Raw genomic sequence first — 25,508 nt, forward strand, 5'->3', positions numbered from 1 at the left:
ACTATAATGTAAAGTAGAAAATCTTAAAATGATTTCAATATTTTTCTAAACATTAAAAAGTGGTGCCATTAACATCCACAATATGTTTAATAGGCTATAGCATTTTTCATGGGTGGGTATGTATAGAGAATGGGAGCATTAGGTACATACATCATGTTGAATGAACAAAAATAAAGTGATACCTAATTATGAATATTTTATAACTAAAACAAGAGAGGCAGTGACTGTATCACCCAAGTTATTTTTCTTGGCATCAGTAATAATACATTCAAGCAATTTTGAGCACCCCCATCTAGATCAGAGGCAGACTACATATGTTTCTATGATCATGCTATAATGTCATTGTTTAACACAGAGATACAATTAAGCATACAAATCTATAGTGCTAGTTCACCATTTGGGTGACACAGCAGATTTAGGGCCTGCAAATTAAGATGGGAGAAATAATAGTTTGTAATCAGAGACAAAGACAGTTAATCATTCTAACTTAATTTTAACAGGCTGAAGCTGCAGCTGTGAAAGATATGTTGGAAGCAGGGGTATTAGATACACATCTTGGAAAATACTGGAGTATCAAGCTGGCTACAAATGCTGCAGTAACAGTATTGAGAGTTGATCAGGTGAGTTGGCATTAGTGTTTTTAGTTTTGTACAATATTGGAATACTATTCCAAAAGTCAATTTTAACATTAAATAAATTTACAAAAATGTATTTATACTTGGAGTCATGCTTTTATAGTCTGCAGATGCCTGTTTGGACTATAGGTATTGACTTGTACAAACAAAATTAAGTGAATTCTTAGGTTCATAAGTATGACTTTTCAAATGAAACGTCAAAATGTGTATGTGATATAAAATTTCTATAGATTATTGTGGCCAAAGCAGCAGGTGGTCCGAAAGCCCCTAAAGCATCAGAGCACTGGGACAAGGATGACTGGAAAGATGCCCCTGAGCAATAGTGTACAGTAAGATAATGGCCTCATGTGTAATGTTGACAAGAGTGGAAACTGCATGAATGCTTTTTACACTCTGCCTGAAATGGATATGTTTTCTCCCATACTCACATATGCCTACGCCACAGCACTAATCTGTTTGAAATGTTAAAATAAAGCATCTTACATTAAAACCCTCTTTTAAGAATATTGAATTGATAGCACTAAAAGCATATGAGTTAATTGCCAAAAATGACCAAAGGATGAGTATTCACTTTGTGAAAGAAGTTTTTAACTATGGCTGACTGGCAATATTATTATACCAGTCTACTTAAATATGCCTGAAAGAGTACCCTTGCTATTTATATCTGTAAATACAGCTGTTATTGTTGAAGCTATTTTAATTTCCTATTCTGTATGGATATAATTGTTCTGTAGCACAAACACCATTGCATGTTCCCTTGGTTGGCAACATCAGGTTTCAGACACAATTGGCCATGAAGAACTAGCTTTCACTTTACTATTACGTTCATGAAACCTGAGAAAATTGAATAACCCTTAACTCTGCTCCAAAGACACTAGTATGCATGCAAAATCAAATACTTACTTTTTGTGTTTTCAAAATGTATTGTCAGTCTATCATGGCATAAAAGCCTGCATTTAAAGTATTAATAGATCTGCATATCTTTGTATTGACAATTTGAAATATCTTAATTTCTTTTACAGATTATCATGGCCAAACCAGCTGGTGGCCCTAAACCGCCATCAGGGAAAAAGGATTTGGATGATGACCAAAGTGACTGAAATAGTTAAGCACACGTAGACATTGCTGTGTATCTTGCCAAATATGTTCAAATTACTTTTAAATTATGAAACTAATCTGTAATAGAAGTTACCTTGGAGCATTTCAATAAAAACAATTTCAGTAAACTGCCTTTTTGTCTGATTTAAAAGGCTTGGTTTTTTTTTTTTTTTATTATTGATTTATATGCTGCCCTTCTCCAGAGACTCAGGGCGGCTTACAGTGCGTTAAGCAATAGCCTTCATACTTTTGTATATTTTATACAAAGTCAGCTTATTGCCCCCACAAACTGGGTCCTCAATTTACCTACCTTAGAAAGGATGGAAGGCTGAGTCAACCTTGAGCCTGGCAAGATTCAAACTTACTTTAATTGCAGACAGTTGGTGTTAAATTACAGTGCCTTGTCTGCAGAGCTATCCAGGCTTCTTATTTAAAAGGTTGCCAGGTATACAAGTATATCTTTTGTAGGACCTTATTTAGTACTACTACTAAATAGTCCTACACAAAGTACTTGCTACTTATTTCAGTACTGAACAGCCAGACAGACATTGAAGAATGCCGTTTCCCCCAAAATAAGACATCCCCTGATAATAAGCCCAATCAGGCTTTTGAGCGCTTATTTCAGGTTTCAAAAAAATATAAGGGTCTTATTTTTGGGGAAACAGAACTGTTCAAAGTGTTCAAAATAGATGTTTTTCAGTGCCCCGGACCATAATGAGGAACCTATTTTTTTACCTGTAGAAGCAGATGAATCTTTTGCGAGAAATAGGTGCATGTGATCCAGGTACATCTTAAACAAGTACACAAAGCTGTAAAAACGTTACCTTAACAATTTGAAAATAAGTGCTTTGTACATATTTGTAGTCAAGGTGGTATTTTTACTATTTTGTATAGCTCTAATACTTAATCTTTTATTAAATACAAAATAATTCTTAAACCTTTTGTTATGCACGAGACTTTTGGAAATGGCTGATTACATTATGTATTGCAGAAGATCAGGAAGTAGATTTAAGCTGCATTTTTTAATTTTAAAAAATCATGGCAACTACAATATGAAGAAATGATTCCCATTATATTACAAGAAGCATGTCTGCTATATTTATGAGATAACATTTGTTTATTTTCTCATTTATTAACTTTACAAACAGCCCATTTCCCTCACAGAGGCACTCTTGGTGTACAAATAAAATGTTAAAAAACTGAGTATAAAAATTAATAGAGGAAAAATAGTAAAATTTAACATGAAAAGATAATCAAAAAGTGGTGGGGTGGGGGGGAAGACCTTCAGGGCATTAACCAGCAACAGCTACTGCTCTGTCAGGGCCAAAGGAGATGGCAGAGCCAGGTCTTTATAGACATTTTTGAAAAGCTGAGAGACGGGGGCCATCTTTGCCTCGGGAAAGTGTTGCAAAATACTATATAGAGGTGAACCGTGTTTTAGCTTTTTAAATAGGGTAATCAAATATAATTTGACACTCCTGAATTGTGTTCTGCGGGCACCTCACCTATCATAACTTGTGAAAATAAATTGACAGTAAACTTTCGAACTATTTGTTAGCCCAATTTATCTCGCAGTAATGATAGATCTCTACGTTACTGCGTCTTTTAAGATTTTTTTTAAAATTGAGAATAATGATCTGAGTTTATGGATCAAGGAACATGCCCTCTATCATACTAATTCAGTGCATCGGATATTAACCAAACAATTACATATACATATACATATAAACATATGTATGTATTTAAAAAGAAGTTATGTTTAAATTCAGATTTAAGAAATAAACTGAACATGATAAAAGTTTGGTGAAGCTTTCCTAGGTGGAATTTTTCCAATTTACAATATTCTTTCATAGAAGAGAAGATACGCTTGTGACTTCAGGACCTTGGATATGGATACTGCTTGCACATGAGTGTCACTTACATGAAACCATTGTCTTCTGGGTGACTCAGATTCTGAAGCTGAAATTTTTTTAAAAAAGAGGAAATTTTCCTTATTAGTTTTCAACTGGTTCATAGGAATTTAATTTCAAAGTATTTTTCCAGGGTAAATTCCTTCTACTTACTTGGTTGAATTTTGTCATTGACAAGATCAGAAAGTTGGCTGGTGGTACTTGTCTTCACATAAGCAGTATAATGACCAGATCTCATAGTCCCACTATGTTCCACAATACCATATAACGAGTACAATACTTCTGAAGTCCCCTCTCTTGCATTCTGTAAAAGGAACATCAAGAGTATTGAAGTAGCCTTGTTGCTGGCCAGCAAAAAATAAAAAGTTGCACTTTAGTTTGTCCAAAGGTGCATTTTCAAGAGTTAACTGGGCTGCCTTTTTTTTTTTTTTTTTTTTTTTTTTGAAGAAGTCCAGTTGCCTCTTGAAAAAGCACCTTTGGACCACCATGACCATGACAGAATCTCCACAAACATTTGCACTTTAGTTTCTTTAAAAGTTGTATATTTTAGTAAAAAAACATAAAAGCAAGCCTAGTATTGCTGAGCACGGAAGAATATTCATTTTGAAATAAAGTAAAATCACATCACTGAAGTAAAAACAATTATGGCTAGGTAAGATACAAAGGTGAATAATATAATGAACATGAGTGATGTACTTAAAAGGAAATAAGTGATCCTGAACATACTAATCTTCAGATTTTGGCAAAATGACTTAACGGGGAGATGAGGGTACCTAAATTGGAGAAATCTCAGTGATACACCATATTTGAATCAGAAAGAAAGTTCTAGTAAAGAGATAGAACAGAACAGATAAGGATTACAGAAAAATACATATTGTATAAGATTACCTGAACAGAGGGAGGAAAAGGCAAAAAAAGTACTTGATCTTAAACCGAAACAATGAAAAACATTTAAGTATTTACCACCACTTTTTTTTTTAAATAAGTAATTCAAATTGGCACTCCTTCCTACCTTCTCCAAAACAACTCAGAGGTGGGTTGGGCTGAGTAACTAACTCAGTCATCCAGCCAGCTTTTATGCTTAAAGTGGGACTAGATCTTGCAGTCTCCTGATTTCCAGTCTATTGCCTTAACTATTTGATGAAATTATTTATTTGTATACTGCTTTTATTATTTTTACAAATACCTCAAGGTGACAAACATATCTAAGACACCTCCCTTCTTCCATTTTGCCCATAATAACCCTGTGAGTTGGGCTGAGAAAGAATGACTGACCCGGTTACTCAGCTAAAGTGGGTCTGCTGCTTTCTAGCCTACTGCCTTAACTATTAGACCAAACTGGCTTTAACTGAAGTCAGAATCACATACATTTAGGCAAAAGGCCAGTCAAAATTGTCAAGAGTGACGTTAAATTTTTTAGAAATAAAAGCAAAGAAGTCTTTTAATCTGACACCACCATTTTTACTAGTTCTGGCAGTCAGCCTAAAGTTAAAACTCCATGTAAGGATCAGGCACTTTTGATCAAATCAGTTTGCATACAACTATACTCCTCTGAGGAATCAGAACATCTTGAACTTTAAAGAAAACCTCTGCCTGCCTTCCTCCTTTCTGACATATAGTCAAGGGAACATTGTATATCAGTCTCCTAATCAAATGGAGTTATCCTACTCAGCTGCTTCATTCAAAGGCTGTGCTTTGTTACCTGCCGTGAACTGTAACATGTAATATAGATGTCAAAGTAGTAATGCAAATAACATAAGCACTTCACCTTGCACTTAATTGAGCAGAAAGGAGCCAAATCCATAACTTCAGGAAACGATATGTGCTTGTTTACTTTTTGGAGATTATATCCAGCCTTGAAAAGAACCAGAAAATGCAAAGTAAGACCAAAACTTGGCAATAAGCTTATATAGTCCAGAGGGTAATTCCCAGTTTTTCTAGCCTATATTGATAATGTAAAGGCTCTGTGGAATTTGTAATCCCAAGCACCGGGAGATCACTCAACTGTCTACCCAACGTAAAACTACAGAAGCAAATATCCTAGAAAATTAGGAAAAGAACCCACCCTATTCTTAAAGGGAAAAGGTCTAGTAATAAATTTAAGTTATTTTAAGGCTCAAATGTCATATGGCAATAAATAAGAATGTCCAATATATTGCTTCTCTTAATCACTTCCTACAAGTTGAATTAAACTAGGATAATTGAACTTAAGTAATTAATTATACCTGTTGAAATCTTTTTAAATGAAGGGTCAAAATTGGAGGAGCAAGAGAAATAAGCATTTGTTTTTTGGCATTAGTGTATACATATTTCTTGGAATCTGGAGAAAAAAAAGGAAAAACAAATCATGACTTAATAAATATTCAATAACATTACTTTTTATGCAATTGTTTAGATTTACTATGTATATGAGCTCTCATAATTTTGAATTTCCAGCATTATACACCTGAACATTCAGCCTCAATTATTTCTATGGGAAGGAAAAAGCAAATGCTCATGTTTTATAAAATCCAGAGAAAACTTACCAAGACTAAATACAGTTTCTGGAAACTGTATTTATGCCATTTTATTTTGATATTTATGGTAATTTAGGATTTTGCTTATAATTTCAAAATAGGTTCAAAATAGTATGTAAATATTTTCATATCTTACAATAAATCAAGATATATTATCAGGCCTAATTCTGAAAGCCTTTGATTTCTTCAATTATTGCTTTCCTCCTTAAATTTAAATATATCTCTCTGAGAAATTTGCTTAGGTTCTAGGTTTTTTTTGTTTCATTATACAGATACAGGCATACAAAATTCAAAAATATTGTGTACCTATAATTAAAAAAAAACAAAATGATATATATCCTCATAGTATTAGCAATTCTACCTGTACTGCTGGGAGTCCACTTATTCCAACTAAAGAATGAAACATATCATCATAAATATTTAAACAATGAATTCCACTCAGTCTTGCCATACAGTCCCTCGGGGTTTTCAAAGTTATATTCAAGTCATATTCAACATATAGTCACTTCAAACCGGCAATTTGTTTTTCTTTAGAGATACTTATGACAATGAGACAGTAACTTTTTATCCCTTTATAAAATGGTCATACATATAATACCGTGTTTCTCCAAAAAGACCGGGTCTTATTTTCTTTTGACCCCTACAAGAAACGGCTAGGCCTTCTTTTTGGAAGGTTCTAATTATTGACTCACCTCGCGGCGGTGCACCAATAGCCCCATCCCCATCTTAGTCTATTTTTAACCTGTGTCTTGCCACACACCCTGCACCCCGGGGTGGGCAGGGTCTTAATTAGGGTTAATTTTGTGGGTGGGGCTTAATTTGATTGCATGTGCTCAAAAATGTAATAGGGCTTTTCAAGGTGGGTCATCTTTTTGGAGAAACATGGTATTTCCTATCTAGTTCCATTAAAACAAGAAATTGCTCTTACTCAATGTCTTGATAAGAAAAATAAATTCAGTATTGAATTTTGAATAATTCAATAAATTGATTAAAAAACAATTTTAACATACTTATTTTATTAGTCTTGATTCCACAAAGTTGATTCCGTGTGCACACTTCGCAAAGCAATTTGTTGTTCTCACAAAGTTTCTCAATACGAGTAAACTGATTCAAGCAATGAAGAATTGAATTTTCTTCTATGTTTATAGTATTGCTGTCTGCAAGACTACAAAATGCTGTTTCTGGATCTTCATTTACTACTTCATATGTTTGTGTTTCAAAACCATAAAATTCATGCAAACTATCTGTATCATCACTCGGCTCTTCTTCCTCCAGGAATAATTTGCTGAAGTCACTGATAATATCATCATCTTCCTCATCCTTATCTTCCTTAAGATGCAAATCATCAAACTTATTGACACACTCTGTAGCGGGAATAAACTCTTTTATAGAAACGTCCAAATTGACTTCATTATTTGCCTCTTGATCGCAACTGTCTGCATTTTCATCATGTTTTTCTGTGATCTGTACTTGAACTATACTTTCTGGCTCATCTACACATTTTTTATCCACACAATGCTCTTCACATGTGTTTAATGACTCTTCCTCTTCTGGTTTCAGACACCTTATGTCAGAGTTACTTTCTACTGTTTGTTTATTGCAATCATGATCAGCTTCAGTTTTTTCAGCGACATCATTATCTGTTAGATGAATAACTTTCTCCTGAAATTTCTGCTGATGACGTTGGTTCTGACAAATAAAATACAGAAAAAAGCATTTCAAAAAATAGTAAACAGTAATGTATGCTGAAGATATATAAGCACTATTATTGTCTTTAAAATTGGAATAAATTTAACTAATGTATGAATTATAAAGAAAATTAACATATGAGTTACAAGCAATATGGTTGCATCCAAATTTAAAACTTAACACAGTCTGATGTTAATATGAATAAACAATAGTGAGCTTTGGATATCATTTTTATATTTGCATATTTCAAATTTCTCAGCAAAGCTATAACACATACTGTATATAAATGACATTCAAATATGAATTTGTCACTTTAGTTAATATCCAAATTAGAATATAGCTGAGGAAAATGCTAAGCAACACTTCAGTTCCACTTACAAACCATCTTTAAGGCATGGTTTTATACTTTCCTATCCTCATGATTACTAACCTTTGCTTGCTTTCTGGCCATTTTCTTTGTCTTTTTCTGTAGATGCTTACTTGTAACAGGAATTTCATCTCTTTCTTTCACGTAACATTCATTTTCTATGTTTTCTTCACAAATGTCAATTTCTTTTTCCTGTAATTTTTTAACATTATTTTTCTTGCCATTCTTAAAAAAAGATAATTATAGATAGGTTAGAGAGGATACAAAGCCAATTCTACCATATATTTTATTATAGATTTCTGGCTGTTATTAAAAGGAATATGGAAAAAATAGCCAATATTCTTGTGATTATTGCTCAGTGTGGCTTGAGTTTTCTTTAATCCATCAAAATCTACACACAAAAGACATGCTTACTTTTTTTTTTACCAGTTTTACAAAAACTTTTTATCCATGAATGAATATGCATTGAATATCAAAGTTTGGGAATTCCTCTTACAGTAGTTACTGTAGCAGGAGAAAACAGAAAACAACTTCTGAAGTTTGAAGATTCTCAAATTAGTTGAAAGAAAAAGTCAGCAGCTACTCTTTATGAACTTTAAGAATTGCAGAATATTCTTCAAGCTAATGAAATCTTAAAATATTTGTTGCTATGTGTTTTCCTCAAGGAGTTCATTTATAATATCACATTGGCTACTGCACTTGACTATTTTATATGCAGAAAATTAGTCATTTCCCCAAGCTTTCAGTATCTTGGTAACAAGCCCTTAATTTTATCATCTAAAAGTAAACTTTTTACTTACCTGATCATTTAAGACGGGGAGTGACAAATCAAGAAATGGTTCATGTACCAAAGAAACCTGAAACAAACATTTTACCCTTTACAAAAGGAAAAAAAAATATGTATAATGCCTCCAAAGACTAGAATATATATAACGGGGTATATAAAAACATAATTTCACTTTACACATAGTTTAATGATTTGAAAATATGCATTTGCACTCTTTTGAAAGTGACTATACTACATTTGTATGTTTTATCTTACTTTGTTTTGCTCCTGTTAGTCATGGGAAAGTCCTACATACTTAGTACAACTACTATAGCTTCTAACCTTTTTAAAATTGTGCATGGGCAGAACTTTACGAGACTGATATATTTATGATTTGCATTATTTGTGCTGAATAAGCCAAGATTGCCTAGATTCACACAAACATCGTTTAGCCTTTATTAACACAATCACAAGTCACTTTAAGTATAGCACAATGTTGAACCCTGTCAGAAGAAGATAATGGTAGTGACATTAGCTAGTATTACTGCCCCCCAAATTTATATACACATAAATGCATGCATGCATACATATATATATATAACTTACTGTTTGGCACTCTTCACACATGATTGTACTTGTTAATTCTCCACCAAAAATGCGGTCCACAAAACTATGCATTACCTTTTTCTTTTCATATTCTAAAATAAAAGACAAGATACCAACAATATACATTTTAATCTTCATTTAACTAATGATTACGCTGCTACACTGGTAGAAAAAAATGTATATTCCAGTATAGATGTGTATCTATACAGAAAAGAGAACGTAAGAATTTTATATTTGAAAAAATGAAGAGAGTAAATAGTTTCTAATAGCATTTTCTTCTCAATTTGTGCCCTAAAACCTATTGGTTTACAATATCTTTGCTATATTGCCAAGTCATAAAAGCCTATAGTCCAACATATCTGTAGAATGCCCCTATATTCCTGTTTTCTCAGTCTCCAGAGATACTTCAGAGAGTCCAACAATTTGGTTATATCCAAAGAATTATTTTTTTCAAAAGCAGAGTAGCTACTTTTGAAAATCTTTTCAATGTTTAATGTGATATTGAGGCTATTGCTTAACAAAAGCAACAAAACCGAGGACTTCTGGTTTGGCGTCGCGGCAAGACAGTTGGGGAAATAGCAGGCTCTGATGAACCCCACGAAAACCCCGGCTGCCGAACCGTCGCCGATGGGTCTTCGGACTGGAACCATCCTGCAGGGACAGGGGAAAAGGAGGGGCACCTCGGACGACCAAGAGGAACAGGCAAGTTCCTCAGAGGTCAGAGGGAACCCTCTGTGAGTTGGCAGCGGGGGGTTGCAGCCGGGCAAGAAATATGCTGGAGGAATGTGGATAGAAACGGAGCTCTTTGAAGCCGGGTGAGTGACAACCAACCCAGGCTAGAACAATGCCTAGATTTTTTTTACTTTATTTATAAAGTAAATTTATACAAAAGGGAGACAAATGAAAAGTAATGTAAGTACAAATTGTTAATATACTGGAGTATTTGGGGAAGAACAACCAAATCCCTGCACTGCTTATGTTTTTGGATGCAGAGAAAGCGTTTGATCGATTGAATTGGCAGCTTTTAGTGAAAGTAGCACAAAAGATGCAGTTGGGAGAGCATTTCATACAATCTATTAAGGCAATATACCAGAAACAAACAGCACAAATAATAGTTAATGGTAGTCTCACAGAAACTTTTAAAATTGAGAAAGGAACAAGACAGGGATGTCCCTTGTCTCCACTATTGTTTATTTTAACTTTGGAAGTAATTGCTGAATAAAATACGGGACTCGGATAACATACAGGGTATTAAGATCAGGCAATAAGATTATAGATTACGAGCATTTGCAGATGATTTGGTTGTAACTTTAACCCAACCAGTAAATTCAGTTACAGGCTTGATGGATATAATTAGGCAATATGGTCAAGTGTCAGGGTTTAAAATAAATATAGGGAAAACAAAGATGATAGTTAAGAATATGAATATAAATCAAAAAGAAGAATTGGAAAGAGTAACAGGATGTGAGATAGTGAAAAAGGTTAAGTACTTAGGAATCTTTATTACAACATCAAATGGCAAATTATACAAGTATAATTATGAATTGTTATGGCATAAAATACAGAGATGGATAAATGGAAAAAATTACAACTGTCTTTGTTGGGAAGAATAGCAGCAGTTAAAATGAATGTTCTGCCCAAGTTTCTATTTCTCTTTCAAATGATACCAATACTTAAAAAGGATGCAAATTTGTACAGCTATAGAGACTAATTTTTCTGAACTTAATAACTGCAGCAAGACTCTTGGTGGCGCAGTGCTGGAAGAAGGAAGATTTACCTACTATTCAAGAATGGACATTAAAAGTAGTAAATTTAGCAGAAATGGCGAAAATTTCAGCATATCTAAAGGACCATTCAAATGAGAAATATATGTTAGAATGGAGAAGATGGATTGATTATATTCAAGGCAAATATCGGACTAAAAAATTTCAAATAGTTTATGAATGATCAAAGAGATCTTATAAAGTACTTAAATTTAGTTTAGTAAAAGGGGAGTTAAAAGTTCAAGAGGGGGATAGGAGGCTATAGATAATTAGCTTATGTTAGCTTATGATTGTCAAATGTTATACCCTGTATTTTGCTCTGGGAAGTGGGGGGGGGAGGGACGGGAAGGGGAGGGGTTGAAGGGGAGGAGGGAGGGGGAAGGGGAAATGTCTGTAAAACTTTTTAAAACTTTTCAATAAAAAAAATAAAACAATGTACCGGTGGATTGTAGTAATAAAGAGGAGGTTTTTACAGAAATTAAGAATGTTAACAGGAATTTATAAACATATTTAAAGGTATGTTTGAAGCAAGAATTATGTGTTAATGTTAAATTGGTATGAAATAGGATAAAGATAAATATGGTTAATTTAAAATGTTAATAGGAATTTATAAATATATTTCAAGGTATATTTTAAGCAAGAACCAAGTCTCAATGTTTGTTTTGTTTTGTTTTTTGTTTTTATTAAATTTATATACGGCCCTACTCCCAAAGGACTCAGGGCGGTGAACAGGCACAAAATAAAATACATAGATGTAAATGTTAAATTGTTATGAAAACGGATAAGGATAAATATGATTAACTGAAAATAAGCAATGTATAGATGGATGGAAACAACAAAGAAAGGATTAAGTAGGGATAGTTAAACCAGCTATGATTATGATGTGTTTAACAGCCAAATAAAATGGATAATATGCTATGTAACAGCCAAAACATAAAAGGATATGCTGTGTAACGGCCCAAAAAAAATGAGCATGCTGTGTCTCAACAGCCAAACAAAAATGGTTATGCTGTGTAACAGCCAAAATAAAAATGGATATGCTGTATAACGGCCCAAAAACAAAAATGGGTATGCTGTATTTAACAGCCAGGAAATAAAAATGATTGGTTTAACAACAAAGATGAAGATAAAGATGTTGGGTTTTATAGCAAAATAAAATGAGGTGAGATAGCCAAATAAGGAGGAGTATGTTGAGATTAATAGTTAAAATGAAATGAATAAGTTAGATTTAATAACAGAAATAAAGACTATAAATGTTGAGTTCATTAGTAAAAATAAAATGATTATGTTGGAATTAATTACTTTATGAATGTTTATAATTGTGATGATTTATATTGTTAAAATATATCCATCTAAGCAAATGAAAGAGAAAAATGGAATTATAATTGGCTAGGATTTAAGATTTAAGGAACGGGTTTTTGGGGATAATGGCATAATTAAATAGATAAAATTGAGGGAAATAACTGAGTAAAATATTAAATTGTATTAATTGAAAATTAAGATTTGTTAGTGATTTGTATTAATTTGTGACCGGATCAAAAGCTTTGTTTTGAAAAAATGTGTTTTATGTTTGTTTTTAAAAAATAATAAAAAACTTAAAAAAAAAAAGAAAAGCAACAAAACCTAGAATTACGACGTGAGGAAATCTAGAGATCTGATTAGCTTAAGATAATCAAATACAGGTAATGGTCATTTACCAATTGCCTCATTCAATGACTTTTTCAAGTTACCACAGTGCTGTTCCCATCATGTGATCACCATTACAATTAGTACTCATTACCTGTTGTTTTTCTTGCCTTCCCCTTGAAGAACAGAGAGGCATACAATGGAGAATAAACCTAGCTAGCTCATGGCTGCCAATGCTAGTGCACTGCTTTTGATGTGTGCCCCGCATTTTGTATGCCTCTCTCATAATCCCTTTCACACTGGAAGGGCAGGGAAGTGATTAGGAAGGCAACAAAAGCTGAAGGTGTGAAACTGATTAGTCTTGTCAGTTTCAGTCTCAACATCCCTGGGGTGAACATTCCAAAAGGCAGTGGAATGTGAAAAGGAAGCATAGTCATAGTCATAGATTTCCTACTTAGTAACCACTTTGCTTAGTGACAGACTTGCCAGTGCCAACTGCGGGGCTAAAAGTCTACTTGTATACAAGCTTCATATGCCATTTAATCAAATGAAACAAACAAAAAACATATGTAACAACAATTGACAAAAAATGGAAGATTCCACTTAAAAATATGCAAATGGTGGTAAGATAGGGCTGACTTACCTTTAACCTCTTTTTTCAACTGTTCATTTTCTTTGTCAGAATTATTCAGTGCCTTAAAAATTGCAGCACTTGTTCTCTAGAAATAAATATAATGAAGTATTTTAGTTCAACAATTGTATTTGTCGTAGAGAAATACTATTCATAGATAAGTTTATTGCTCAATAGAAAATATTAGCTTTAGTATTAGCGCGCATCTGCAACTCTGTAAAATAAACAAAAATGGTATTCCACATTTTCTACTTTGTACTTGTAACAAGTTTCCAATTCTCTGAGGAAGATTTAAAGGAGCTGGATGGGGAATGAAAATGAGATAGGCTGAATAAAAAGTCATCAAAATAATTTCTCATATTTTTGTACAAACCAGATTTTGGTGGATTAAATAACTTTCTTATGGTTAGAGGCCCATTGGTTTATGGTAGTCCTTGGGTATGATCAAGGGAATATTCCATTAAATTTAGAGTAAATTTTGTACATAAAAGTTCAATAGGCATTTTTCTTCATTAGAATGACAAAAATTGTGCACGTTTCGTTATCATGAATCATAGATCTACTGTCCACTAAATATGTACAAGATTGAAGCCCAGTTCATATCCATTTTTTAAAGAAGACTTCAGTTATTTAATATATAGATTTTGTCAGCTGATTTTCAGAAATAATTGACAGTTTCATTCTCATTAATATTTTTTGTAAATAAAGAAGAATGTGTCTTTCAGGATAAAATTACAATAATGATTCATCATGAAATATTTACTTGGATTTCTTCAGTCCTCATCCCATCCAATAGATATCTAAGCAACTCTTGGCTGTCCTGCTGCTGATATCCTTTGAATCGTGTTGCTCTATTGTAAAATATCCAGAGATACAGATTAAGGAAAGTGCAAATCGCACATGAACTTAATATTTCCAGACAGTGGAGGGCAGGATTGTAAATCAGAAGGTGTTATAATATTGTTGAAATTATTAAACAGATTATTTCATTGTACTATTCCTGATATAATCTGACAGTCAGAAAAATATTGCTTAGAGATTCACATTATAATTTTATGCATATCTTTCTAAAATGCTGCATTAATTCCTTATTAAATGCATACAATACTAAAGCCTTTATATATTTATAAGTAAATTGTCATCTTGAAATTGTCTGAAAAAGGTGTGCATAGACATACACATATATAAACTGATAACTTCACTTTAATATTTAGCTGATCAGTTAAAGTTATAACAATTTAAATAAATTAGCATATAATCAATATAATACAATTATGACTAAGACATTGAGTATAATGTAAACTATAATAAATTCTACATACAGATATCTCTCTTAAATGGGCATGCTGGCTTAGTATGTAATACTCTTCCAAAATTTAAGGTCCCAGTTCATTCTTACGATTGGATAAGAAGCTGATGTTGAATTAGATTAAAGTATTGGTTTAAGCCAATTGTAAAATATATATATATATATTTTTAAAAAATAAAACAATCTGATAACTTTTGATCTGATCCAAATCTTTCTCTCTAGTTTGGATCTGCTCTAACAAATGATAAATATATAAATGTATAAGTATATAAATAAAAAAATGTAAATACTAGTTTTGTATTCTGATCAGTTTAAAATTAAATAGATCCAAAATGACAGAAAATGTATTTGCTTAAACAGTACTTTTACAATTTTATAAATAAAGTACTCACTTTTTACAAATCTGAGAGAAAAGTTCTCTAGGGGTCACAGATCCTTTTTTTGTCTCTTGCATTTCTGCAAGAAACTGGCACATTGCTAGGGTTAAAGGTCTTGGAGGATCAAGTATTACTACCAAAGGTTCCTAAAGACAATATAAAGAGACTATTATAAATTCATGCATATTTTATGCATTCATTTATGCTGCTTTTGTTTGGGGTTTATATATTTATATTTAGGGTTTGGTGCAGGGGTGAAATCCAGCAGGTTCTGGAGAACCAATAGTGGAAATGTTGAGTAGTTTGGAGAACCGGAAAATGCCACCTCTGGCTGGCCCCAGAGTGGGGTAGGAATGGAGATTTTGCAATATCCTTCCCCAGGAGTGGGGAGCGAATGGGGATATTGCAGTATCCTTCCCCTGGAGTGGGGTGGGAATGGAGACTTTGCAATATCCTTCCCCAGGAGTGGGGAGCGAATGGGGATATTGCAGTATCCTTCCCCTGGAGTGGGGTGGGAATGGAGATTTTGCAATATCCTTCCCCTTCCACGCCCACCAAGTCACGCCCACCAAGCCAGGCCCACAGAATTGGTAGTAAAAAAATTTGGATTTCACCACTGGTTTGGTGTCATCTGCATGCTGATAATACCTAGTTATATCTTCTGACCCTGGTCTAACCAATTAAGGCTGTCAAGTTTGTCTGTGTGGATTTGGACAGGGAATCACTGTCTCCAACTGAGTCCTAACAAGACTGGGTGGGTCTGGGTATTTGGGCCACCTAGATCTGGGAATATCCACCTTTAATGTTGGATGGGGTAGCACTTCTGTCTTCAAAGTTGGTATGTAATCTGGGGTTTTTTCCTGGATTTGCAGAGCAGGTGGCAACTGTGGGCAGGAAGGGCTTTGCACAATATTAGGTATACCAGTTGCACCGTTTCCAAAATTAGAGAGCCTTCAAACATGACTCATGTCACCTCTCAGCTTGACTACTTCAACGTGCTCAACATGGAATTGTCCTTGACTACCACCACAAATTTCAACTGGTCTAGAATTCAGTAGTGTGAGCAGTGATGGACGTGCTTTGGTATGCCCATGTAACATCTCTGCTTTCCGAGTTACAGAACTTGTCAGTTTGCTTCTGGGTGCAATTCAAAATGCTAGCTGTTATCTATAAACAGTGTACATGGTATAGGGCCTGATTATTTGAGAGATTCCTATCTCCCATAGTGTCTGCTTGGCCATTTCAGTATTGCAGCGTTGACTTTCTTGAGGTTCCTTTGATTAAACAATGTCATCTTTTGATCTTCTGGAAGTGCACCTTCACTGTAGCAGCAAAGAATGAGGTTTTCTGAGAGCTAGATGCCCCCCTGCCCCTACAGTTCAGAACAGTGAAGACCTGGCTTTTAACCTAAGGCCTTTGGTGAGGGAGAGTGAGAACGCTTGCTTCATTCCATCTGATGTGTCCATTTACCATACTTTGCTAATTTTGTCGTAATTCCTTTGATTGTTGTGAGCCTCCCAAAGTTATTGGAAATTGTGTGGGTATAAGTTTGATAAATTATTATTGTTTCTTCTGATGTGAGCTGAAAAAGCCAATCTGAGTCTCCGAAGCAAAAGAGGCATACATTTTTGTAGGAATAATGGGCTGAACACCAAAAAGGATTAAGAAAAACTCCAAGATCTTTCTTCATTTACACAGGATTCTCTTTATGATTATCGAGTACCTTAATGTTTAAGTTAACTCAGTTTAACTTAACTTTCTGGTACAATTTAAAGTACTGTAGTGGCTTGATATTACAACTTTGTGTCAGAAAAAATAAAGCATATGCAGTTACATGTGTTACAGCCCTGTACCATTTCTCTTCCCACCGCTAAGAACTTAATGTTTTTGACAGGCAAAGAGATAAATTATAGTTAACTTTGCCTAAAAAGGAAAAGCCAGTTTCAAAAAGCCAACTTCAGGGCCCTTGACTTAAGCATAATAAAAAGATCCTGTTATTCAACATTTTTAGTCTCTCCTCAGCCATTTCAAAGAATGAATGAGAGACATAAGTCTTTGTGCAAATAAACAATGCAATTTAGTAGGGTGCTTGAGTAAGATCAAAGAATAAACACCCTGATTATTTTCTGTCTTTAAAAACTATCTATGAAATAACAGCATCATTTGCTTAGTGAATTTAAATATATCCATACCGTTATTGAGAATTCTGGTGGTTTAAGTGTAATTGTTGAATCAGGCATTTTTACTTCTTTCAGCAACTCTCTCAGAACTGATGTTTGTGATAGATTCTATGAGAAAAGAGTGAATTGTTTGCAAATTGAAAAACTCAAAAGATATATATCTTTTATATATGTTCAAAAGGCTATGCCACTATAATTTATTATATAAATTTAATAGAATTGGCTGTAAAAATGTCTTGCTCATCATAATTTTTCCACATTGCTTTTACAAGATTCTACTGATAGTTCTTGACTTATGACTCTCAAGGGTTGCTTTATGACTATTGAAAATTACAGCGACCACAGAATAGATGCTTTATGGTAAATATCATAAATATCCTAAGAATGACTGCATGTTAATTGGATCAGCTTTATGACCACTCACTGTGTTCTGTGGACACATGGCTGCAATTTCCCCTGTTTTTAGCTGGCTTCCAGCAAAAAAACCCTACCCACTGAATGGGGTGGCTTAATGTCCATGGTGTTCACTTAATGAACCCCAGCAAAAAAAAAAAAAAAAAAAAGCTGGAAAATTAATTCCGGATAGAGGGGTGCCTTAACTTACAACCATAACAACTTATGACTAGATTTTAGTGTAATGTAATTTAATAGCATTTAAATAAAATTTGAATAAAATTTTGTGACAAGACTTAATGAGACATACAAATTATCAGGTTTTATATATAAAATAGAATACACATTTAAAATAGAATTAAATGAAAGATTCCCAGTAAACATTACATGTTGTTTCTCAAACCTCTATAAATTTATGAACACCCACCATTCTTAACACACACAAATAAAGCTCTCCTAAGTGCTGATATTAAAAGGGCTCCCAAAATTAAAGAATCTGAAATGCAATTTCATAAGATAAGGATTTCCACATCAAAATTAGTAAAAAACAACACTAGTAAGTAGCAATACCTTACGATTGTGTTTTTTCCAGTACAATTGTAAGGTAAGACACAATAAAGTTCTGAGAAGTTGATTAATTTATATCACACCTGCAAAACCGCATTAAAAAAACATGTATTTCCTAGGTTGCTAAGACCTTTCACCGTCATTTCTGAATTGCCATTTAATTGATTTTTATTGTCTTTGAACAAGATTTCCTTCTTCTCCTTCTCTTCCTCATTTTTGTGGTCTTTAAGTTTTTTGTTTTCCAAAGGTTTTTCTTCATTTTTAGTAGCTAAAAAATATTTTTTTAAAAATACAATAAATAAAAAGCAATAAAAATTGTTCAGCATCTCAAGGATAAAGTAGAGCAATTGCAAATGTTATTTAAAGCAAAAACAAGTACTATAAAAAATATAATTTCACCGAGTTACCCTTCAAACAATTGATTTATTGGTAAAATAGGCTAGGTAGTTGGATTCATATATAGCTAATCAAAGCTGATACATTTAACTTTCAGCTGTATAGCTAACACAGAAAAAACAGGCTCTTTAAATAAGTCCATCAAGTTTCAACTAGCAGTACCGTCCTAAGAAATTTTAGTCATTTAAAAATCTTTAGTATATTACTGTAATACTGTATGCATTTATACTACAGATTTTGCCCTATTGCATTATGAATAAGTGATAGTAAAGACGGACATTTCCTGCATGCTAGTAAAAACTGACTAGTAAAAATCTGATCTCCCAATGATGCCATTTAAAAAGAATGTACTGTATTTTCCGGCGTATAAGATGACTGGGCGTATAAGACGACCCCCTACTTTTCCTGTTAAAATATAGGGTTTGGGCTATACTCGCCGTATAAGACTACCCCTCTTCCAACGCACACCAAACTCTTTATTAACAACAAACTAACTTTTAATAAGGCACACAATTGACAACAGGTGGCCGACTGACAGCTGCTTAAATAGCAGCCTGTCAGGCGGAGGAAAACCAATAGGAGAACTGTGTTTTTTCCCGCAAAGAGCCTGCTCGCGTCTTAGCCAATTAGAGTAGGGCGGCAACAGTGATGACTGTGGGTAGGACGTAACCCTGAGGACTTAACAGAACCGGTACAGATACCTACGAGCCAGGCTGCCCACCTGTCAAGGTAACGGGCCACATGTATCAGCAAGAGGGCTATTTCGTACCGGGTTTTTTCCTGTCACCTGTCCTGTCACCCATGCAGCCTTGACGAGATCGGCACAGCTTCCCCTCAATGTTGTTGGCACTCCCGTAGCGTCATTGGTCAGCGCCGGCAACTCAGATTCGGGAAGCTGTGCCGATCTCGTCAAGGCTGCATGCTGCTCAATGCTGGACCCAGCTGGTTGCTGCGCGGAGCTACCCCCACCGTCCCAGGCATCCAGGTGGATATTACCGACGCTCTGACTTCCCCAGACCCCCAGTGATGGCGAGCCCCAGCTGTCTGGGGAAGTCGGACGGTGGGGGAAGCTCCACGCAGCAACCAGCTGGGTCCAGCATTGAGCGGCATGCAGCCTTGACAAGATCGGCACAGCTTCCCCTCAATGTTTTCGGCGCTCCCGTAGCGTCATTGGTCAGCGCTGGCAACTCAGATTCGGGTTAGAAATCTCTAGCAATGACTAGAGATGGTAGTAGCCGCTCTTACAGCTTCCGTCAGTCTGTCAAGGTAGATATTGTAGGCTTATACCCAGCGTATAAGACGACCCCCCGAATTTTGAGAAGATTTTCCTGTGTTAAAAAGTCGTCTTATACGCCGGAAAATACGGTATGTCAAACATTTATAGCCTGTCCCATTGTTTTAAAAATCTGGGTCAGAGAATGAAATGTGAAAGAAGAGAATTGTACTATTTACAGTAATTATTTGTCAAATTTATATGACTGCGTATCACACACAAAGTGACTATGGATGGTGTAGAATAAAACCAGCAATTGAAACACTCTACAAAACATAAACATAGATTAAAACAAGACCATGAGAGGGAAAATAATACACATAAGCCAATATTACAAGAGACACAATTTGTGTAGTGATATAGGCACAAGGCTAGAAACTGGAAGACTGTGATTTCTAATGATGCTTTTGGCAAGAAGCTATTTGGGTGACCTGGAGCTAGTCACTCTTGCTCAGCCCCAAGAAAGGAAGCAATGCCAAAATCTTGCCAAGAAAACTGCACAGACCTGTCCAGGCAATTGCTTGGAGTCAACAGTATTTCAAAGGCACAAAAAACAAAAACAAATTTGTCTTGAGTCAATCAATATAATTTATGAAGGCAAGAAATGTATGGGGCTTTCAAATGTAGAATATATAGAATAAGGGATATTAGTACTTAAAATTCAATTTCAACCTAAGATTAGTTGCTACAAATTTAAATACAAGTATTAGTTCAAATTTTCACTAATTCCTTTCCCTCCAGTCACTGAAGACTACAGTATTCCTAATTTGTTTTAACATGTTAAAAATAGTTACATTTTTAAAATGTACTTTTTAAAAACAGTTGGTTATGCATTAAAATTTTTAGTACTCCCAATATCACTTAATGTAAGTGAATGATTATGTCTTATCAAGTTTGTGTTGACTCTTGATGATGACAGTTTCCCTTGAAAATAATGCAACTAGTACACCTTAAAAGGAGCTGACCTGTATTTGGAATGTTCACACAAGTTTGTTTTCTAATAAAATCCACAAGCTGGCCCAGTCGATTAGACGAATTATATTGTATTTCATCATCACATAAGTAGCACCTAGTTTGATTAAAGAGTCCAGAAATGCACAATTAATAATTTGGTTTACATCAAACTAGAACAGTATGTGGTAGAACATAATTCACACATTTTTGAAGTGCAAATATATTACTTTAACAGTCCTTACAAAAATACCTCATTCCAATTTGTGCTAAACATTTACCATTAGTCTAGTGGTTAAGGCACCAGGCTAGAAAGCAAGAAACTGTGAGTTCAAGTCCTGCCTTAATCATGAAAGACAGCTGGGTGATTTTAGGCCAGTCACTCTCTCTCACCCTAAGCCATCTCACAGGGTTATTGTTGTGAAAACAGGAGTTGAAAACAGGAATAGGAAGGTATAGTGGACATATTTGCTGTTTTGAGTTATTTGCAAAAATAGTAAAGGTGGGATACAAATAAATAATAAAAAAATTTTATATTGATAAAACTTACCAGACACACCAGTTTTCCACATTAAGAACCAAACAGTGAGGTTCTGATCTTGGTGTTTCATAATGTTTTAAGGCATGTTGCTCTTGACAATTTCTGCCACAACCCTGTAATGTAACATCACAAGTATGGAACTTTAACATTCACATACAATGTAAGGTATTTTGTTAAGGTGAAACAAAAATTGTTTTAGTTTACAGTTAAAAATAACTTCTGCAATTTAAGTACATCGTTATTATTTACATGAAGTCCTTGATAGATTCAAAATTAATTAAATAAAAGCCTGTATGACAAATTTGGGCAACCTGCCAGTTTGTTCAGTGTTCTGTTAATCCTGAATGAGGACAATCCTAGCTGAATGAGGACAATTCCACAACAATAACTTGTGATTGCAATTCTATCAACATTCTCCAAGCAGTTGCTTGAGCATTTGAAAATGCCTCTAGAACATCTTGGTCCATGGTGTGAGGTTTGCCCCAACCCTCCTGACCGTCTATAAAAACCTAAAGACCTGGCTCTGTCAGCTAGCTTGTGGCACCAATGGGGAACATCACAGCAGAGGTGGTTGATTAACAGACTAACAACAAATTCCACCTTCTCCACATCTTGCCTCCTCCCCATCTTTAATTAGACTGTAATATTTGGCTTGTTTATGTAATGGTTTGTGTGTGTGTGTGTGTGTGTGTGCGTGTGTGTGTGTGTGTGTATGATTGTCAGTCACTCAGAGTTTTCCTATGGTAAGATGAGGCGCTGGTAAATTTCATAAATATATGGCAACTCACTCTTGCAAAGTAGAGAAAGGATGCACACTTACAACAAGATTTTCAAGCTAGCAATTTCAACAGTGAAAAATAGAAGTTACATAGAATTACTGAATTTGAAGCAAAAAGATCTGGAAGGCCACGAACAATGTTAGAATTTCTCAAAATGTAAGTGTTGCAAACAGAAGCTAAGATTATTGCTTAGATCAGTACAAGTTAAGATACTTTAGTAAGATGGTAATTTTATTGAATAATTTGAAATCAACCATGAAGTATTTATAAGAAATACATTTTTAAAAGGGGAAGGGGGTTCTAGAATGGCCATCAGAGTTTTCAGATTTTAAAATGATTGGCCATTTGGGGGGGGATACTCATATACTGTATGCAGTTTCAAAAGAAAGCCTAATATTATTTTTGAGCTAGAAGCAAAAGATTTGGACAGATATGGGAAACATTCAGAAATAATTGTATCTGCCCTAAGAGGTGTCATGAAGTATTGGCTGAAAGTCAGTCCAAAATTATGCATTTGTTTATTTACTCTTTTCTTGTTTTGAATCTGGAAATAATTATGCGTTCAAATTTATAGAAAGAAGGTATGCTTAAATTTTCTACCACGTAGAGAATGTGTTGTGATGCTCGGATGGGTTTGTGTGACACAAAATTTTTTGGCTCTATTATTTTCTTCAGCAGGGATAAAATGAAATCCTAATTTAAAACATCTGCAATATATTTTCCATTGTCAGTAATAGTAACTGGGACATACCCTATGGCCACATTTTAAACATAACCATATTGATGGTTTGTCTTCTGCACTCCTATCAGATTTTTCATCTGTTTTATTGTCATCTATCTGGCAATCCTGGCAGGAATTCAAATCCACAGTCTGCAACACTTTTTTCAGAAGACCTTGTTCCAATCCTTTGCGAAGGTGCTTGCATGTTGGTCCTGTGAGAAATTTTACCCAGAATAAGAATCAACATTAAAGGGGCTTTAAATATATATTATTTAGAGTCCATAAGATATGGCCAAAGATCAGTTGGCTGTCAGTACCAAACGTCTGAGAAACTGACTACCCTATACATATACACATATACATATACATATACACATATACATACAGAAAAGAAAAAGTAACAAATCCCCTTCAGAAATCTGATCCATTCATTTTGTGATGTGTTTGTCAATGGCTCTTAGCTATAGCACTTATTTGAAAAGTAGTTCCTGGATTTTAATTTGATGCGAATTACCTGAAAACTAGATTACTGAAACATATGGGTTTATGCCTTAAATATGGACTAAGATAAACATGTTTACCCATAAATATTGTTTTACTCTATATTAGTTGAACTTTAGTTGGATAAACATCTTCAAGGCCACATTAAGCATTTTGCTAAGGAGTAAAATCTTACTGTCTCCATAGCAGTGCAACTTAAATGAATTATCTGTATATGTTATGCATACCCAGTACATCTGGTGAGACATCTGCAGGAATATTTTTTCCTTTTGTTCGCTTCTTTCCCATTATAGCAATACAGGCTTTAATTTCACATCAAACTATAAAAGAAAACAAATTATTTTCCAATAAAATTTTAAAACCTGTAAATAGCAACTAATTTATTATATACAAGAAAGGATGAAATTTACATTTCTGCTTCCTTTCTATTGTACTTTTCAATGGAACTAAACATTTTTAATATATCTGATCAAAGCAAATTGTGACAAACTGTTTTGGAAAATATTCTATTATTTTAATACAGATTCATGGATGTCTCCATAGTAGCTTTTAAATACTTATCTTTGTGATTAAGCAAAGGGAATTTTAAATTCAGCAATAGAGTTTAAAGAAAAGCATAATTTTGTGTATATTGAATGGGATCAAGCCACAATCTCAAAATATCTAATTCAGAGCTAAAGATTGTTTAACACTGGGAAAATTAATAAACCTTATCAATGTATCTATGAAGAGATACACAAATACATTTGCAAATGTAATTGTACTTCAATAGGGATCATTCAAGGACAATAACTCCATCCTGTCCTACTTTACGGAATTGTTTTATGAATTTCTTTTTTTCCAGGGAAGTTCTTTGAATGTTTTTTATTCATGTTTTCATAACAAACATGTGGAACAGCCTAGAAAATAAAATGGCTTCTTTTACTAGTGAATTTTAGTTTTGTTTCTCGTATTTGACTAATATGAAGATATGAGTCAAAAGCATTTGACTTAAAACACTTTAAAGTGAAAACATAACATTAAGCACAGCAGTTTGGATATCTCTTTACATACTTTATTTTCCTTATACTTGCAAAATGGAAAGATAAAAAAACCAAACCCCAAATCCATTCTTCTTAAACAGGAGCAATAACTCTTTAAATGGCCTAATTTTCTATGCTTTCAAGAGCAACCTGGAACATTCAATTAATTGCTCCATGCCAGGAAAAAGCTAGCATTTGCCTGTTCAGCAATAATTAAACAGAGCAAGAATTAGTTGCTAATAATTTAAAGGGTACGTCCAACCAAGCTCTGTTCTTGGATTGACAAGCAAATTTACTGAACTGCTGCACTTTCAAATATAATGTCCAATTTCCTGGCGGACGTGGGAGTTGGTTGGCAACTTCAGCCTACACCTGCCTCAGTCACAAGGAGGAGACAGAGAAACAGCTGGAAATGCCAAACGCCAGCACGAATTCTGGCAGGGAAACAGGAATGGCACCAGAAACGCTACGGGCGACCGGCTTCAGCCATTTCTGCCCGAACGCGCCGCATAGTCCCATGTGAAGCAATCCAGCCGGCCTTTGATTGGCCACTTCAACTTTTTCGCAGCCCGCCTATTCGGCCTTTATTGACAACAGCCGAAACCAATAGTGAAACATTTCTTACCTTCTACGAATTAGAGACAGAAGTTCAAGGGGCCGCTGAGAAAAAAAAGTTCCACGCAGCGAGCTGGAAAAGATCTGCTGTCACTGCGCCTCGAGAAGAAACCTTCCGAATTTAAATATTTTACGACACATCCCTGCGACGCCAGTGGAGATTTACGACTCTCGGGCAATCCTGTTCAATATTAGTGGCATAGAGCGTTTGTTCCGGAGAGGCTCCTTTACTCGGCAGAAACTTCCGGTCCATTGGCTGTTGGGTAAGAACTCTCT

At 34.5% G+C, this 25,508-nt stretch overlaps 2 protein-coding genes across 5 annotated transcripts in view; one reads left to right on the plus strand and one right to left on the minus strand.

Moving 5' to 3' along the window:
- CCT8 (chaperonin containing TCP1 subunit 8) overlaps nt 1-1,861 on the plus strand; it is a 30,253-nt gene extending 28,392 nt beyond the window's left edge. For 2 of the 4 annotated variants that reach the window (XM_070942630.1, XM_070942627.1), the window contains exons 14-16: nt 501-620; nt 866-964; nt 1,658-1,747. In XM_070942630.1, coding sequence (XP_070798731.1) covers nt 501-620; nt 866-958 — 213 coding nt within the window. In that variant the 3' untranslated portion in view covers nt 959-964; nt 1,658-1,747. Of the gene's footprint in view, nt 1-500; nt 621-865; nt 965-1,657 lie in introns of all 4 variants that reach the window. The other 2 variants (XM_070942628.1, XM_070942629.1) reach the window with 2 other exon arrangements.
- An 802-nt stretch (nt 1,862-2,663) lies between these two features.
- Nucleotides 2,664-25,479, minus strand: USP16 (ubiquitin specific peptidase 16). The gene is made up of 18 exons (XM_070942632.1): nt 25,243-25,479; nt 23,823-23,915; nt 23,125-23,306; nt 21,604-21,707; nt 21,068-21,171; nt 18,517-18,701; nt 17,486-17,581; nt 15,309-15,439; nt 14,371-14,458; nt 13,620-13,695; nt 9,588-9,679; nt 9,016-9,072; nt 8,279-8,440; nt 7,170-7,848; nt 5,869-5,963; nt 5,412-5,498; nt 3,797-3,947; nt 2,664-3,692 (listed from the first exon to the last, which is right to left on the minus strand). The coding sequence occupies exons 2-18, from the start codon at nt 23,881-23,883 to the stop codon at nt 3,568-3,570; spliced, it is 2,475 nt and encodes an 824-aa protein (XP_070798733.1). The 5' UTR covers nt 23,884-23,915; nt 25,243-25,479; the 3' UTR covers nt 2,664-3,567.
- Between the last annotated feature and the right edge of the window lie 29 nt (nt 25,480-25,508).

This window comes from Pituophis catenifer, unplaced genomic scaffold, assembly GCF_029215685.1.
Source record: "Pituophis catenifer annectens isolate HBS135680 unplaced genomic scaffold, rPitCat1.0.hap2 SCAF_4, whole genome shotgun sequence".
Classification (NCBI taxonomy): Eukaryota; Metazoa; Chordata; class Lepidosauria; order Squamata; family Colubridae; genus Pituophis; species Pituophis catenifer.

Coding starts and splice junctions, on each gene's coding strand:
- USP16 (XM_070942632.1), bottom strand. CDS start 23,883: ATGGGAAAGAAGCGAACAAAAGGAAAAAATATTCCTGCAGATGTCTCA. Junction 9,073..9,587: donor TGTGTGAAGAGTGCCAAACA/GTAAGTTATATA, acceptor TGTTTGTTTCAG/GTTTCTTTGGTACATGAACC. Junction 7,849..8,278: donor TGGCCAGAAAGCAAGCAAAG/GTTAGTAATCAT, acceptor TTTATTTGTCAG/AACCAACGTCATCAGCAGAA.